Here is a 15,819-nt window from a genome sequence, read left to right as displayed (position 1 = left end):
TGTGTGTTTGGGTTATTTCCTGAGATACCTATCTATGACTTGACTTGTGGATTCTAAAATCTCCCGTTTCCTACCTGTGGTCGACTTTCTTTATTCTACTTTTTTTTTTTTCCCTCTTAAAATGGTTCACATCTGCTAAACTCATGGGTCACTCTACCAATCAGGTTATTTTATACATTCCTGTGAAAGATCTTCATCTACCTTGTGGCCATACTCCACTCTTTCCCCTCCTTGGTACCCAGGCAAATATTTGGTCTCCAAGTCCCTGAAGGAATGACAAGTCTCCTCACTCAGACGTACACAGTTTGGAGAGGCCCTGGAATCCTCTGCTTGAAGGACACACCTTTTCTTCGGGTTTAACACCAGATTATCCGGGAACCCTACCTCTTTACAGTAACCAGTTTTACAACTCCCATAAACACCTTCTTGGTTCATTACACAATCTTAGGAAGGTTTCTTTCCATGTGTAAAAGAAATCTGACCATCTACCCCACAGTGGGGTTTAGTCAGGGGCAATTTGAGAGCAGGAAAGAGATGGGCCTCTGCGAGAGAGAAGGGAGCAAGTCATCCTGGATTTTCTAGACCTGTCACAAGCCTGGAATTCCCATCTTGATGAACCCTGCATCCAGAGTGCTAAGTCTAAGTAACTGGGACTCCCCAACTTTCTCAGCCCATTCCTCACCTCTGCCTCAAAATTGTGTCACCTGCTTATTCTTACCATGTTACTGCCTGCCAACTGTTTATCCCTCTCTTCTCCTAACTTCTATGGAGCCTTAACTCTGACCTCTCCTTCCCCACTCCCAGAAGGACTGCAGAAATATTTACTTTCATCTTCAAATGAGTTAAGGTGTATTTGAAGAACTGTATAATATTTCCTAAATTAAAATGAAAGTGGTACCCAGTGTTGAAAGTTTGGGTCAGGGATTTGTCTCTAAATACCTCAGATGCTTCTCTTAACCCTAACTGAAAGGAAAAAGGCAAAGACAGACCAGCTTGTTTATTACTTCTGAAAGGAAAGACACTCATGTATAGAATATTAAACATGTCATATAGCTACAAAGGGCCAGATGTCTTTTCACAGGGATGAGAGTTGGGCCCTAGAAAACACACGAAGATAACATTGTATATTAGTGTCTTCAAGGAATAACATTGTAACCAGGACTCAAGTTTTACAATTTGCATGGCTCCCTTTTTTCTTTGTTTATGGGAAACAATAACAAACATTTATAAGACACTTTATAGTTTTATAAAGTACCTCCACATGTTTAGCTCATTTGATAAAAACAATGGATTAGATTTAAGGTCTAGAGATAAGTATAAATGCATTTAAGATGACTGGCAGAGACCAAAAAAAGAAAAAAAAAAGAAACAAACATGGTGAGTATAATCTTTTCACAGTAATACCAGAGGATTTTGTTTATTCTTGGAATCTTGGAATGTTTTACGTTTGTGAGGATCTTCAGCCTCCTTTCTCAGTATTGCCCTCATGAACAGATGTTCCAGGGCATGGGGAGAGGCTGTAAAAGGGGAGAAAGAGAGAGAATCTAAGCAAAAAGTCACAGCTGCAAACCTCACTGCAAAATTCACTGTGATCTACCAACACTTTCCCCTAGAACACAGAGCCCTGAACAGGATTCAAAAAGCCTTTAAAAACTCAGCGATGAGCACAGCAGGATCTTGATCTTGGATTCAATAAATCCAGTCTTCTATGGTTACTTACTTGCAATTTAAAAAGCAGCCAAGGGGGCTTCCCTGGTGGCACAGTGGTTGAGAATCCACCTGCCAATGCAGGGGACATGGGTTCAAGCCCTGGTCCAGGAAGATCCCGCATGCCGCGGAGCAATTAAGCCTGTGCACCACAACTACTGAGCCTGCGCACCTAGAGCCCGTGCTCCGCAACAAGAGAAGCCACAGCAAAGAGAAGCTCATGCACCACAACAAAGAGTAGCCCCGCTTGCTGCAACTAGAAAAATCCCACGCACAGCAACGAAGACCCAACGCAGCCAAACCTTACCCAATCATTTCCACTTAAACAACAGTAGATGTAAACTTCTAATTTTTTTCCAAAATAAACAAGCTAGTTAGAGATTACTGGCAAATACTTATATTCAATGCAAATGGCAAACCAGTTACAGAGAAGACCTGGGCATGTTTCTCGGGGACTGTGTGTTCTGCACTGGCAACAAACAAGAGCTCAACCTCTGTTACTCTGTGGAACTCAGAATTTCTCCCATGTGATGAAACCTCAGGAAATTCTCTAGGTGTGAGAAAGAAATCAATGAAGCGGAAGCAGAAATGGAGCAAACCTGTTATGTCTCCTGGTTGACAATTAACTTTTGCTAATAAAAAAAGTAAAAACTCATCTTCAGAATCTTTAACAACCAAGTCTAGTGTTTGTCCAAGCTGTTTAAGCTCAAGGTCTACTGGAACAAGCAGCACAGACAGGCTAATTAATCTCTTATCATAGAAATAATCTCCAGACAGGGACAGAAATGGGCAGAATTTGGACAGGGATGTGAAACGATGTGTGGAGGGGGAAAACCTAGAAAAAAATTCACTGAAAGACATAGGAGTTGCCAAATACCACATTCAAAAAGACTCTACCATCCAAGGGTGATTCAGCTCCACGCCATGGCCCAACTTTGGGAAGCCAGATGGATCTTCCAATCTCTCTAATTCTGTCCAGTTTCAGTATTGTATGGAACTATTAGTTAGTCTAATTAGTCCAAAGAACTCTCTGGAGATCAGGCTCATTCCTGTGCTGGTTTCCTGAGAAGGTCAGATCTTCCTCAGGGTAGAAAGATGCTCTCCATTCTGAAAGCTCCAGGGTCATGCTGAGCTCACACTAAAATGGCTTCAGAACTGTTAGTGATTAGGCTTGCCCTTCTTCTGGGGCCCCCAAACTAGGAGTAAAGTATATTTCAGATGACTCCAGCTTGGATAAGAGTTCCTCAGGGTCTTCACTCAAAAACCCATGCAACTTACTGGGTAATTAGGGGGTCGATGGGATAGGCTCATCAAGGATTGACCTCTTCTTCAATGAAGAAGGTTCTATAATCAGTCAAAAATATTTGGGAGCATCTCTTATGAAGCAGGTACCAGGTTAGATGCTATGAGTGTGACAGACCCATATAAGACAGCATTTTTTTTTTTTTTTAACCCTCAGGACACTGAGATAAGAAAGAGAAGCTGTAAAAACATAACAATACATATATTAAATAGTTTCATACAATACTGAAATCGGACACAAGATAAAGACCCCTGTACTCATATCATTATCTCTACCTGGGTTTGTCATCTTTCCAATCTTCAAGCCCAGAAATCCTACCACACCTGCTCAAGGCCATTCCTGGCCTCCTCCAATTCCCATTTCCACCTGTTTCTCAATTTCCCCTCTTCTTTGAAGGCCCAAGGCGTGTTGTAGCTTTCCTGCAGCATTTACAACACTCACACTCATATTAGTGATTTCTGTGCACATATTGCCTGACAGACTAAGACAAAACACAGACTTCAACTCTGCATCTCTTGCCCGTTAACATCAACACTTGTTCAATTTAAATTAACTGCAAAATGAATAGATTTTCCCAGCAATGGACAATATTTTTCGTCTTACATGCCAGTTCCCTTTGATTAACAGTAGTTGCCTAGAGAAGAGTTTTGAGGATTCTGAGGTCATAGCAAAGCTCCAAGGTAAAGAGTGCCTATAATCAATTAGTGATGTCTGCCACAGGGCAGGATTAGGAGTAGTGGTTCAAATGCAGTACAATTTGGGAAAATAAATTAAGGGTTATGTGAGCACAGAGAAGGGAAATCAACTCTGACTGGCAGTCAGAGAAGTCTATATGATAAAAGTGAAAATTAGATCCACCATCAAGGATGGGTAGGATAACAGTGGGTGAAACACATGAGCAAAAGCAGTAGGGCAGGAGAGTATGACACATCCTGGGAAAGCAACTCTTAGACAAGCTCAACTAGAATAAGTTCAAATAGAAGGTTTATATGGGAGATGAATAGGGGAAGGACTAAATACTGTAGAATGTCTCAGGTTGAAGGACATGATAAAGAAAAGCCAAGAGACAGACAAGGGATGGAGTAAGAAGGAGGCTACTAGGCTTTATTTAGCTACTGTACAAGAGTGAAGTCTGCAAGAATGCTCTGAACTATCAATTAGGTGTATCAAGGTTCATTAGGAAGTAGCCTTGCTTAATAGTTAAGAACTGCAGTTTTGGAGTCAGTCCTGGGTGCAAATCCCAGCTCTGACTCTGACCTCACGTGACTTAAGCCTTGTAAGTTTCAGTCTCCTTTTCTGTAAAAAAAGTACACTTCTTACCTCATTGTGCTAAGGCTCAAATGGGAAATAATGTGCATAAAAGTCATAATAAGCCCTCAATAAATATTACCTGTTAGGCTTGGTTACCCACAGAAAAACATATTTTCAAAGGAGAAAATGTGTCTCCCTCATTGTCTCATAATTTGGGAAATCTTACATGAAACTTGTAAAGTGGTTACGTGGCTCAGAAAACAATTAAGTATATGAAATAGCCACAGAAATAGAACAGAATCAGTTTATTTTCCAGTAATGCTCGGAGATTAGGCTTTTTGTGGTTTGGCATTTCTGGTGATGGTGCATTTTTTTGTTGACTTAATTCTTTACTGAATTATAAGTAACCAGATAACTCTCAAGTGGTAGAAAAATAATTTAATTTTATAATCTCATTTAAGCATTGTCCTCTAAGGATTTCCTCCTTAGCCAAGTAAGTAAGTACAGTTTTAACCCCCTGAGAGCACAGTTGTCTCAATGCAGCTGTAAAAATTAACACACAGTGCAGACCCCCGCTGAGGTCACTTCTGAATAGAAGTTCCAGTCCCAAAGGCCACCACTTTGCTTCAATATGCAGACCTAGCAGAGTCACATGATGCTGGTATCAGGACCCTTCCTGGACACAGGAAAATCTGCTGTGACAACTGTTCTGCTTGTGGACCCTGTTATGGACTCTGACCAACAAGGGCTCTGGGAACAAAGACCTTAGCCTGAGTGTGGAGGGATTGGTGGGAGGGTCTTGTTTCCTCAGTGCTGGTTCTGGGTCTCGTGGTAGAGAACAAGGCACAGAGTCCCCACTCTCCTGGCAGAGCGGGGACCACTGCCCAGAGCTCACACAACTGGGGCTGGGCCTGGGAGAGGAAGCACCCAGGACACACAGCATGAAGTGTCTGTGAGCTGGGACAAGGTCTGCCCATCCCAGAAAGTGCAGGAGTATTTGCTGGAAAGGAAATATTCTACCTCTGGTAATGGAACAGGCAGTGGGCAGATATTTTTCAAAGGTAGGGTAGTAACATTTCTGGCAATGAGTGAGTCACTGAAACACTTCCTTTCCATTAACAGAGGTGTTACTGTGGAGCGTTCTAATTACAACAGAGCACTCTTTGTCGCAGTTTGGGGCTGTTTTCCTCAGCAACTATAATGAATCAGCTCCTTCTAAATCTATCTGCTGTGCTAAACTACAGCTCCGAAGTGAATTATTGGCTTAATAGTAACTGTCTTCAATGTTGTCTTCTATTAGATGTATGTTTAACATTCAAAATAGGAAAGGCCATTGAAAAGACTTGCTACTTTAACAGACACTGCTGCGGGGGAGTTTAAGTGGGCCACTCAGTTCCGTCTAAGATGAGCTCATTTTCTTCGAGAGTGCTGGAGTCCCCACGGTACTCGTGACCCCAGATCTCCAGCGACATCAACATGGGGGAGATCTGCAGTTCCTCAGGTGAACAGAGCTGCCTGGCACCAGGCCAGCATGTCACTGACTCTCTATATAGGACAGCTATTTTCAGTCTCAGTTCTGCTAAAGGTAATCACAATTTCTCCCAAGTAATTAACATGGAAAGCTTTCTCTCTTAATAAGCAAGTGTTCATATGAGCACGCATATGCTCTCCAACAGCTAATTCCTAATCCCATTTATTTACACGGTGTCTGAGCAACCCAAGGTTTTTACTTATCTGAGCTACTATATGAACTCCACCAAATCCAAATTTGGCATGTGATAATTTTCTACATCTTTTGTCGTCGTTTGAAGCTTCCTTTATTTCTTATGCCCACTGCTCAAATTTTTGACAGATGGGTTAAGTTTGATCAGCCAAAAATCAGAATCTTTTCAGTGATTCCCCAACTCTGGTGGGTTCTGATTTGGTTTAAAAACTGAAAGCACCAGGCATAGGCATTCAAAGCCCAAAATTGTTTCCCTAATCCTTCAATATGTGGAACTAGGGACAAGTCAGCTAAAGGATGGCTTCTCAAAGGTACTTAATTAAGCAGATACATGCAAGATATATATACATGTATAGAAACAACGTAAGTTTATTAGACCTCACATTACTGTTGTGATGAATAATTTAAGGCTGACATAGAACATTACCCTGGTAACAGTCCCACACAGAATTTACATTTTTACACCCCAAGTCACAGATGTAGAACAAATGACTCAACATCAAGGTCATTTTACCCTCTAGTAATGACTTTTAACCCTTCCTTAGTTCCCTAAGGAAGACTTCCTCTAACTCCCAGCAATGAACTGAGGAATGACTATACAAGCATAGAGCTAAGGGATTTTAAAGCTAGAAGGAACTTCAGGGACTTTCTGACCCAGGGTCAACAAGTATGCAGCACACAGGCCACTATTTCCTGACCTTAAGCCCTTGGCAGACATCAGTAATCAATTTCAGAACTTTTCTTTCTCAACAAACATATCACGCCAGACAGTCCACTACCTATAAATTGGAGTTGGCACATGAATGAAATCTCTTTGATCTTCCAGCTAATCCGAACCTCTCTTCCTTCTGACAAGAAACAAAGATTCACTTTTTTATATAGTGTTTTAGAGTCAGTCTCATTACTTTAAGGTCTCCTTTCATTTTCTAGTGCCTGCTGAGGGTAATCAGAATGCTTTCGCCCTCTAGGGGTCTATAATCTAGTTTTGAAGAAGCAAAGTTTAACATGCTTGATAAGTATATGTAAACTAAGTGTTAATCTGTCTTACTGATGCAGATCAGAGGAGGCTGAAGTAGGCAGAGAAGAATGTATGGTGGAATTCAAGCTTAGCTTTGGGCTCATTTACTCATTCAGTAAACAAGGATAACGTCTAACTATCTCTCTGAGTCATAAATGACACAACAATTTAACAAATGTATTGAGCCCACCAGGTATTGTGACAGGTGCTGTGGGTATAGAGAGGGGCAACACAGAATTCCTTTTCTCAAGGGCTCATGGGTCAGTGGGGAAGGCAGGAAATTAGAATACACTCTAACTATACAGTAACAAAAAGCAAGTAGACATTGGTTCTGTACAGTGGGAGAGCGTGATAGTTCTTTTCCAAGCTGCTGCCCCCTCCGGGACTTCCTCTCCTGCTAGACATCACCACCTCCTTCTCCTGAGGACTAAACCTAGCCAAGCCGCATCAGATTAACCTGCTGAACACCTCACAGAGCTGTCCTTTCCTTTCCACTCTCAATGCTGCTGCTCTGCTAAGGCCCCCATCTCTCTCTCTCTCTGCCTGGACCTTAACAGTAATCCCCTAGGGTGATCTGCCCACTTGCAAGATCACCCTTCTCGGATCCATTTTCCACATCCATCTGCCTCAAGGATCTTTTCTAAGCACAGTCCTGCCTATGTCATTGTCCAGTTTTGTCCTCAGGAGCATGTCTGGACTTATCAGCATGGCATTCCAGTCTCTCTAGGATCTGGCCGCCAACCTCCGTGGCAGCCTTGCTTTTTCTCCCCCCACGTCCCTCAATCACACCCTTTGTGCCAGTCACATCTAGCCACTTAGTTAGAAGGTAGAAAGGGCAGGCTTTTGAAGGTGGAAAGAATAGCAGGGCAGCCTCATGGACAGAGGTGTAAGGGTGGCTCTGAGCCTAGAGTGGAGACCAGTCTGGCTGATCAGTCTGGCAAATCCCACAGGAGCAGTGTTCCTCCAGGGCACACACTGCAATTCCGAGAGTCCTGTGGAGGCATGTTGCAGCCCCTTCTCAGTCTCAGGGGAGAAAGGCGCCAACTACAGCCCAAAGCGCACACTACAGAATCCTCATACCCTATCCTGATGTGGCATACAGCCAGACCACCATGGTCCCCAGGAGGGTCTGCAAGGACCAAATATGACAGGGAGATGGGGAGCAAGACGGAGGACAGCAGTCCAAAGGGGGGGGAAGGAAAAGTATAGGAAGACTGGGCATTGCCAGTTGTTATCTGAGTGATCCTGAGCGAGTCCTGCACTGTTCCAAGTCTGTTTCCTCGTCCATATAACGGTGAACAATAAGGCCTACTTTATAGTTGCAATATTTTTTTCATTGATTTTTCTTAAGTATTTCCTAAGATTTCACTAGCCATGATGGAAATGAGATTAGAAAAGTGTAAAATACATAGCAGAACAAGATCCTAACTTTCTTATACAGAACAATTATAAAATAAATCATTTTTTTTAATTAAAAAAAAATACATAGCAGGTTAATTGTACTAGCCTCCTAAACTGGTCTCTCTGCTTCCACACTTGTCTCTGCTGTCTGTGGTCAAAAGAGCAGCCAGCCAGGGAAAGCTGATTAAAAGATAATCAGACCATGTCACTGCTCTGCTCAACACCTTTTAATCGTTTCCCAACTCCCAGTAAAAGTCAAAGTCCTTATAAGAACTCATACCATCCTACTGCCTCTTCCCCCCACCTCCTCACTCCACCCCCATGCTCTTCCTTAAACACATCAGATTCTCCCCAGATATCTGTGCTCCTTCACCTCTTTCCAGTCTCACTTCAATTCTTGCCTTCCCAGCAGGGCCTTCCCATTCTCCCTATTTCAACCTGCAATCCCCCAGCGCCCTCTCTGCTTTGTTACTCTGGAGCACTCTCACCATCTAACATACTCTACATTGTAGTTTACCTATTTTTCCGGTTTACTGTCTTCTTGTCTCCACTTGAACATAAGTCCCATGAGGACAGGGGTTTTTATTTTGTTCACTGTTATGTGCCCTGGTTCTAGAACAGTCTCTGGCATACAGTAGGTGCCCAATATATATTTGTTGAATGAGCGAATGATTTAAGCATCGGTTACTCTACAGGTATATTCCAAGGCTGAGCTGATTAGACGCCCAGCAGCACCAGGCCTGAGACCTGCCAGAGCACGAGTTTCATGATAACAAAATACATTCTGAACGCTGAGCTGCAGTCGTCTCCCCGCCCGATCCCCGATCTTCAGGAGCTTCACAGACACGTAGAAACTGAGCAAGAGAGCTTACACCATGACTCAAATTAGCACTGCCAGATACAAGGGCTCCGGCGTAGGAGACGTAAGGCTGGGTAGGGCAAGGGTTATTACTAAGAACATGAAGGAATTGTTCTCGATTTTGGACAATGGAATCTGAATCTGTAAATGACCCCTTTCTTTAGTGCTCCAAAGAAGATTATTCCGGGTGAATAAGCTTGCCAGCTTTGTCCTGTAAATAACAACAGCTATTTCCTTTCCTGAAAATCCACAACCTGGAAATCAGATTTTTCAAACGACTGAAATAAAGCACAACCTGGACAGAAAGATCAGGCTTTATGTTGTGAACGGGGTGAGGATTCCATGAGTGCTTTACCAACATTATACACGCTATGATCAGTACTGGCTGACTTGAATCACAACGCTTGGACACAGAATTATCACACACAGATTCTGCTTGCACAGAATTCCCACTGAAAGCACTAAAATTCTTCCCTCATAATTTCTGCCCTGTTAAGTGAAATGAGAATCAGGCTATGGGGCACAAAACAAAATGATTAATCCTTTCCATATCCTTTTAAAACAGTAAATAATTCTCTGGAGGCTGGTGTTCACCTAGACAGAACACGTCATCAAAACACTTGAATCACCTTGCACTCAGAATTCTAGGCTGGACACCAAGCAGAACAGAGAAAGACCACGAGAGACCTTATTTTATAAGAAAATATTAATTTCCTCACAATGAAATTATTCAAATCATCTTAAAATGACATTTATTGAGTACTTGTTATATGCCAGTCACACAACTAGATATTTTCACATTATCTTAAACAACTCTAATAGCAAATGAGGTAATGACCTATATCTCTATTTTCCAGATGAGGAAATTGAGGATTCCAGAGAATCAGAGATTTTGTCTAAATGGTAGAACATGACAGTATCAGAATTCAAATCTAGAACTCTTGACTCCAGGCTCTGTGCTCATACTACTACACTACGGAAGCAGGGAAAAAGCCTGAAAGAATTGTAATAGATGCAATGAAAATTGTTCCTAATCAGATTTTAGTAAAGGCCTCTCACCTGAAAATCCAAGATATTATTTCCAGGACCTTGTAGGGTTTCACAGAAATTAACAAAGATGGTCACTTAACTATTCAATCCCTTTATCTCATGGATAAGAATATGAGGAAGTATTTAGCTTTTAGCATCTCCTTGTCCATGAAAGAAATTAACTTTTACACCTAATAAAGATGACTTTTAATTTCATTTCCCCTCAAATGCTGTCTTCAAAAATCAGAGGCTTTAAGATGGCTGGGAAAAACCTTTGCCCCTCACTTCAAAAATCAAAATATTTTAAAGTGTCAGGGCTGCTGAATTATAGCAGGGACAAAACATTTCAATTTCAATCAGAAGATGATATTCTGTCAGGGTAATAAATAAGTTTAACTGTTTTTTCTTCTTTAAGATCCACATACTGAAAGGTTCAGAAAGGAGGCTACATGAGAGTGCTTGTGATTTCTGTATCAATCAAGACTGTTATAAAAATAAACTTACTATCATGGCCTAAAGGGCTTATGGATGGACTTAGCATCCCTGTTATAAGTTAGCTGCAATTTCACTTCTGGGTTTAAACCAGAATGAGTTAGCACAGACTACACAGACAGAGGTATGATTTTTGCACTCAAGCCCAGTGTTCCAAAGAATGAGGAAAAGAGGAGGACTCTGGGAAGTGCCTTGTGATGGACACATTGAGGGTGGTGTAGGCTTGACTTCTCAGACCAGGAGCTGAAATGCTCAGGGACTGCCCGATGTTGCTCCTTTTGCAAATGTGCTGGAAGACTTCAGTTGAGCGCTTACAATTTTTATATGGTGTTTTTCCTTTCTGGAGCAAAGTATCTGAATCAAGCTCCTGGGGCTTACCCACATTAAAACTGGAGGAAATTGCCCATCCGACACCAAAGGCCACATCTGCAAAACAGACATGTTATCTCCCGTGACTCTGAAGACGTATTTATGCAACAAGTTCCAAAGGCCAGGGGACAATTTTCAAAATCTTTGCCAAACCAGCCTCCAGTGAATCGGTAAACTCAACACTGGTGTGCCACACTTGGTTAATAGGTGAGTATCTCTGGAAAACCCCACAGCTGAAAAGGCAGGATCATTTCACGTGAGCCCATGGGGGATTGGGAGGGAAATGCCAGGCTACCCAAAACCATCCTTAAAAAGGGATTTAACAATTAATTCTGGAATCTTGTCACTAGGAAAACAAACAAGGCCATCTCATCTATTTGGCTGTGGGGAAAAGAAATCACTCTCTCTGAGGCATCTGTTATTTAAAACGTGATGGGGTGGGATAACTCTTCCCTTAAAAACACCCTAACCAGGGACTTCCCTGGTGGCACAGTGGTTAAGACTCCGCCTGCCAATGCAGGTGACACGGGTTCGAGCCCTGGTCCGGAAGAACCCACATGCCACAGAGCAACTAAGCCTGTGCGCCACAACTACTGAGCCCGCACACCACAACTACTGAAGCTCACATGCCTAGAGCTCGTGCTCTGCAACAAGAGAAGCCACCGCAATGAGAAGCCCACACACCACAATGAAGAGTAGCCCCCGCTCGCCCGTAACTAGAGAAAGCCCGCGTGCAGCAATGAAGACCCAACGCAACCAACCAGCCAACCAACCAACCAAAACAAAACAAAACAAATGCCCTAAACCATGTGGTTCTTCTTGGGGAAAAGAGTTAAGCAGTCAAGACTTGCTCCTCTACTTCTCTTTTCCTCCCACACGTGGCCTCTGCCAAGGTAATTCCAGAATGTTATTTATTTACTAGAAACCTGACTTGACTTTGCATAAGGATCTGGAGGAACAAATCCGACCCTGAGGAATCCATTAACCTCCACAGACTTTTTTTGGGGGGGGCGGGGGTTGGGCACCAAGAGGGGGAGCAGGCAACCCCAAATATTCTGAGATTCAGAAGCAGCAGCTGGAGAGAAAAGTGCATGAGGCTGGGAGAGGTACAGGCTAACTCTCTCCCCAGCTCCAGTTTCCAAATGGAAGGTGGGGTTTTCAAAGGAGCCTCACCTGCTAGGTGTCCCCACCTGTGCCAACTCTTAGAGGAAAGGAGGCAGTCTTGGCGCCAACGCCAAAGAGGAGCATCCCAGGGCCCAAGGTGTAAAACAGACAACCTGGCAGAAATTCAGAGTCTAAATAGGAACAACTCATACCTCTGAGCAATGGATCTGACATTCACCTAGTCCAGTGATTTCTCAGGAATAAATCACTTAAATACACCTTGTTTAAAAACAAGCGCATATGACTTAAAAATTACTTTCAATAGAAAACCAATGTGGAGAGCAAGGAAGCTCAGGGAGGCTACCTCGGTAGATTTGCACGGGGGAAAGGGAGAAATCTGATAGCTCTCTTCCCCTTGACATCCTGCGGGCCACAACTACATACTCCTGAATTCAAGCACGAATCTGGCACGTTTTCCGTGCCTCAGTGCGGGCATTGGCTAGCCGCGTGGGAAGGCACTTTCCAGGCACTGCCCAGGGTGACCGACCGAAGGTAACATCCACCTCCTCCCTCCCCGCGGGAACCGGACCATCCCTGAGGTTCAAGTGCCTCTTCCAGTCCAATCGGGAACCATCATCCACACTCAATCCCTGTCCGGACAACGCATGGTTCAGGAAAAAAAGGGGGGAGCAGATAGGATTTAAAAAATTAAACCACATTTGCTTCCACACGGGAAGAACCGAGAGCTCTTGCTTCCCTTTCTCCCTTGCAAGCCCCTTTGACCATTTTGGGTAAAGCAGGAACCCGCAGCTCGCGGAACACCCAAACGGGAGTCCCGGAGGAGCTTTGTTCTTTGCACGCAGAAATCAACACCCTCGAGGGTAAGCCCCCGCGTGGTGTCCGAGGCCGAGGGGGAGCCGAGGGACCCGAGCATCGGGTGCGCCAGCGCCATGCCCACCCTCGCGCCCACCATCGCACCCGCCCGCCCCGCCCCGCACGCGGCCTGGGCGCTGAGAGGGCGTGAGGGTGCGCGCGTCGTCCACCCGCCACGCAGCTCACCTAGCACCACCGCAGCCACGGTGGAGAGTAGCAGCCAATTATTCCTCAGGAAGCGCTTCCAGTCGCATCCCTTCTTCGCCGGCTTCCCCATGGCTGGCGCCCGGGCTCCGAACCACAGGAGAGGCGGCCGCTCTTGTGCGTGGGGCTCGGCCGTGCGCGCGGGGGCCGGTGGAGCCCGGGGACCGCCGGCGGCTCCGCGGCTCAGTGCAGGAGGGATGCGGGCGCGCTGGGGAGAAGGTGTGCGTTGGCCGCTGCCGCAGCCGCTGTCGCCGCCTCCGCCGCCACCTGAGCTCGCGCGCCGCGCCTGCAGCCCCTGCTAGCTCGGTGGCCGTGCGTGGCGGGCGCGCCCGGCTCCTCCTGCCGCCGCCGCGCTCTGCGGCGCCGCGGCCAACCAGCGAGGAAAGAGGGAGGAGCGGCCGGCCCAGGGAGGAGGGCGGGTGGGTGCGTGCGTGGTGCGCCCGGGGGTCCCAGTGGAGCAGGCGTGGGAGGGCTCCCACGCTGTGGCTGCAGCGGGGACGGCTACTCAGGGACCGCTGCGCTCCTCCCCAGCCTTAGGCTGGAGCCTCTCGCTTTTTTTTTTTTTTAATTGGTCAGGCTAGGTTTTCGGATTTATGGTTTCCTCCTCTCCCTAATCCAGAAGGGCGGAGTCGCTGGCCCCTTTGGTTTGGACTTCATTCGGCACACCAGCACGCCTCCTCTTTCTCCATACCAGCCACTGCCAGTGCAGCATCGCAGTGGGGAGAGTCGTGGGGAACTGAGTTCTGTCTTGGGTCCCATTTGCTTCTCCACTGCAGCCTCGGATTGGCCAGCAGCCTGGAAAGCCTCCTAGAAGCCTCTAGGAGGAGGGGGAAAAAAAGAGTGCTGGGGGGGCGGTGAGCAGGACAGGACTTTGTGAACTTTCACACGAGGCCTCAAACTCCCCTGCCCCCACAGGTATTGTTAACTCTCCTCCTTAAGCCGAGGGAGGTGACGCTCCCACAGGATGGTCTGTGGACCCAGGGCTTGGAATGGGCCCTCTTAGAACTTCACTGCCGCTCCTTGCGACCGGCTCCGTGGCCGCGCAAGACCCCAAAGCTGTGAGACTTGGCAGAAAGATTGGGACTGAGAAACCGACCGAGCAGTTCTGAGGAGAAGGTGGGCGGGCCCATCCCTAAGGCCAGATGCTTTGGAAAGGCAGACACAGGAGAGGTGGAGAAACTAGGTAAGTGCAGCTAAGTGAATTTTCTAATTCTCTTCCATTCTTCTACCCAGTTTTTTCACCCTCGCTTATACAAAACTTTTTCCTTCCCTTTTACCACGCCACCACCTCTGCAGCTCCAGTCTGCCTTCTCATTAGCTTTCCTAACGTTAAGTCAGCCCTGCACCTTTTTGCTATTGTAGAGTCTCCTCTGATTGGGGAGGGTGGGGGAATCTCCCAGCTAGATTTTCTGGTGACTAACCCCTCACAATTAGAGCTCCATTCCTTTGGCTTAAATTGACAGAAGTGTCCTTGAAGAGAAAATAAGTTTTATGAACCATGTACACTTTAGTATGAATGAGTTTATCAGCTCCTTTCCAAAAAATAAATTTTGAGAGAAGGAAAGCTAGAGGGACACCAATGTCACTGTGTGCCTGGGAAAGATCTGAAGAAATGTCAGAAGAAGGGAAACTATTGAGAAAGAGGGGACAAAGACATCCATCCCACAGTAAAAAAGCTGGAAATACTCAGATGTTCAAGGTGAAGAGTGGTAAATATATTATGGAACTGCCACGTAACTGTACATTATGCAGCGTCTATAAAAGAAGTTTATGAAATTTCTAATAGCATAGGATAGCACATGTCATAATATGAGGGAAAACCGGAAGATGAAAATAGTATATATCACGTGATCATAACTATGTAAAACAAACCTAGAGCAAAACCATGTACTTAGAAAAAAGTCTAGAAGGAAACACAAAATTTTAACAGTGGTCATTTTTGGGTGATATTATTACTTGAATCTTTTTGCTTTCTATTTTTCTGTATTTTCTAAAGTGTTTACCATAAGCATACCTGTGCCCATTACAGTGTGGATAGGGCTGTATTTAAGAAATAAAGAGGTCCTAAAGAGAAAAGCGTGGAAGAATCTAAGCAGACTTTGTACATCACAATTTTTTGAGGTGTATGTAGTGAGATAATTACACCTGGGTTTTGGGAGTAGGATATTTAGGTTTAAATCCCAGCACTACCATTTACCAGCTGGGTTACCTTGGGCAAGTTGCTTAAATTTTTTTGTGTCTCAGTTTCTACGTCGGTAAATGGGGGCATTAATAGTATTTATCTCATGAGGGTATTGTAAGAACTGAATACTAGAATGTATGTAAAAGACTTAGAACAGTGTCTGGCATACAAGCGTCATCATGAGTTTTACTTGGGGGTCAACCTGGACAGGCATCTTTTTACTTCCTCTCGTTGCCTGCCTGTCATGAACACACCCTGAGCCACTTCACACCCACAAGAACCCTGGTATACATATATTTTATTA

The 15,819-nt window shown here is 44.9% G+C and overlaps 1 protein-coding gene across 1 annotated transcript in view; it reads right to left on the bottom strand.

The window, feature by feature from the left end:
• Positions 1-14,072, bottom strand: part of SLC1A1 (solute carrier family 1 member 1) — a 61,524-nt gene extending 47,452 nt beyond the window's left edge. Inside the window, exon 1 of the mRNA XM_082842195.1 lies at positions 13,316-14,072. Within this exon, the coding sequence (XP_082698321.1) occupies positions 13,316-13,406 (91 nt within the window). The 5' untranslated portion in view covers positions 13,407-14,072. The remainder of the gene's footprint in view (positions 1-13,315) is intronic.
• Positions 14,073-15,819: the final 1,747 nt, after the last annotated feature.

This window comes from Leucopleurus acutus, assembly GCF_964270905.1.
Source record: "Leucopleurus acutus genome assembly, chromosome: 7".
NCBI classification, from domain to species: domain Eukaryota; kingdom Metazoa; phylum Chordata; class Mammalia; order Artiodactyla; family Delphinidae; genus Leucopleurus; species Leucopleurus acutus.
This window is presented reverse-complemented; position numbering and strand designations above follow the sequence as displayed.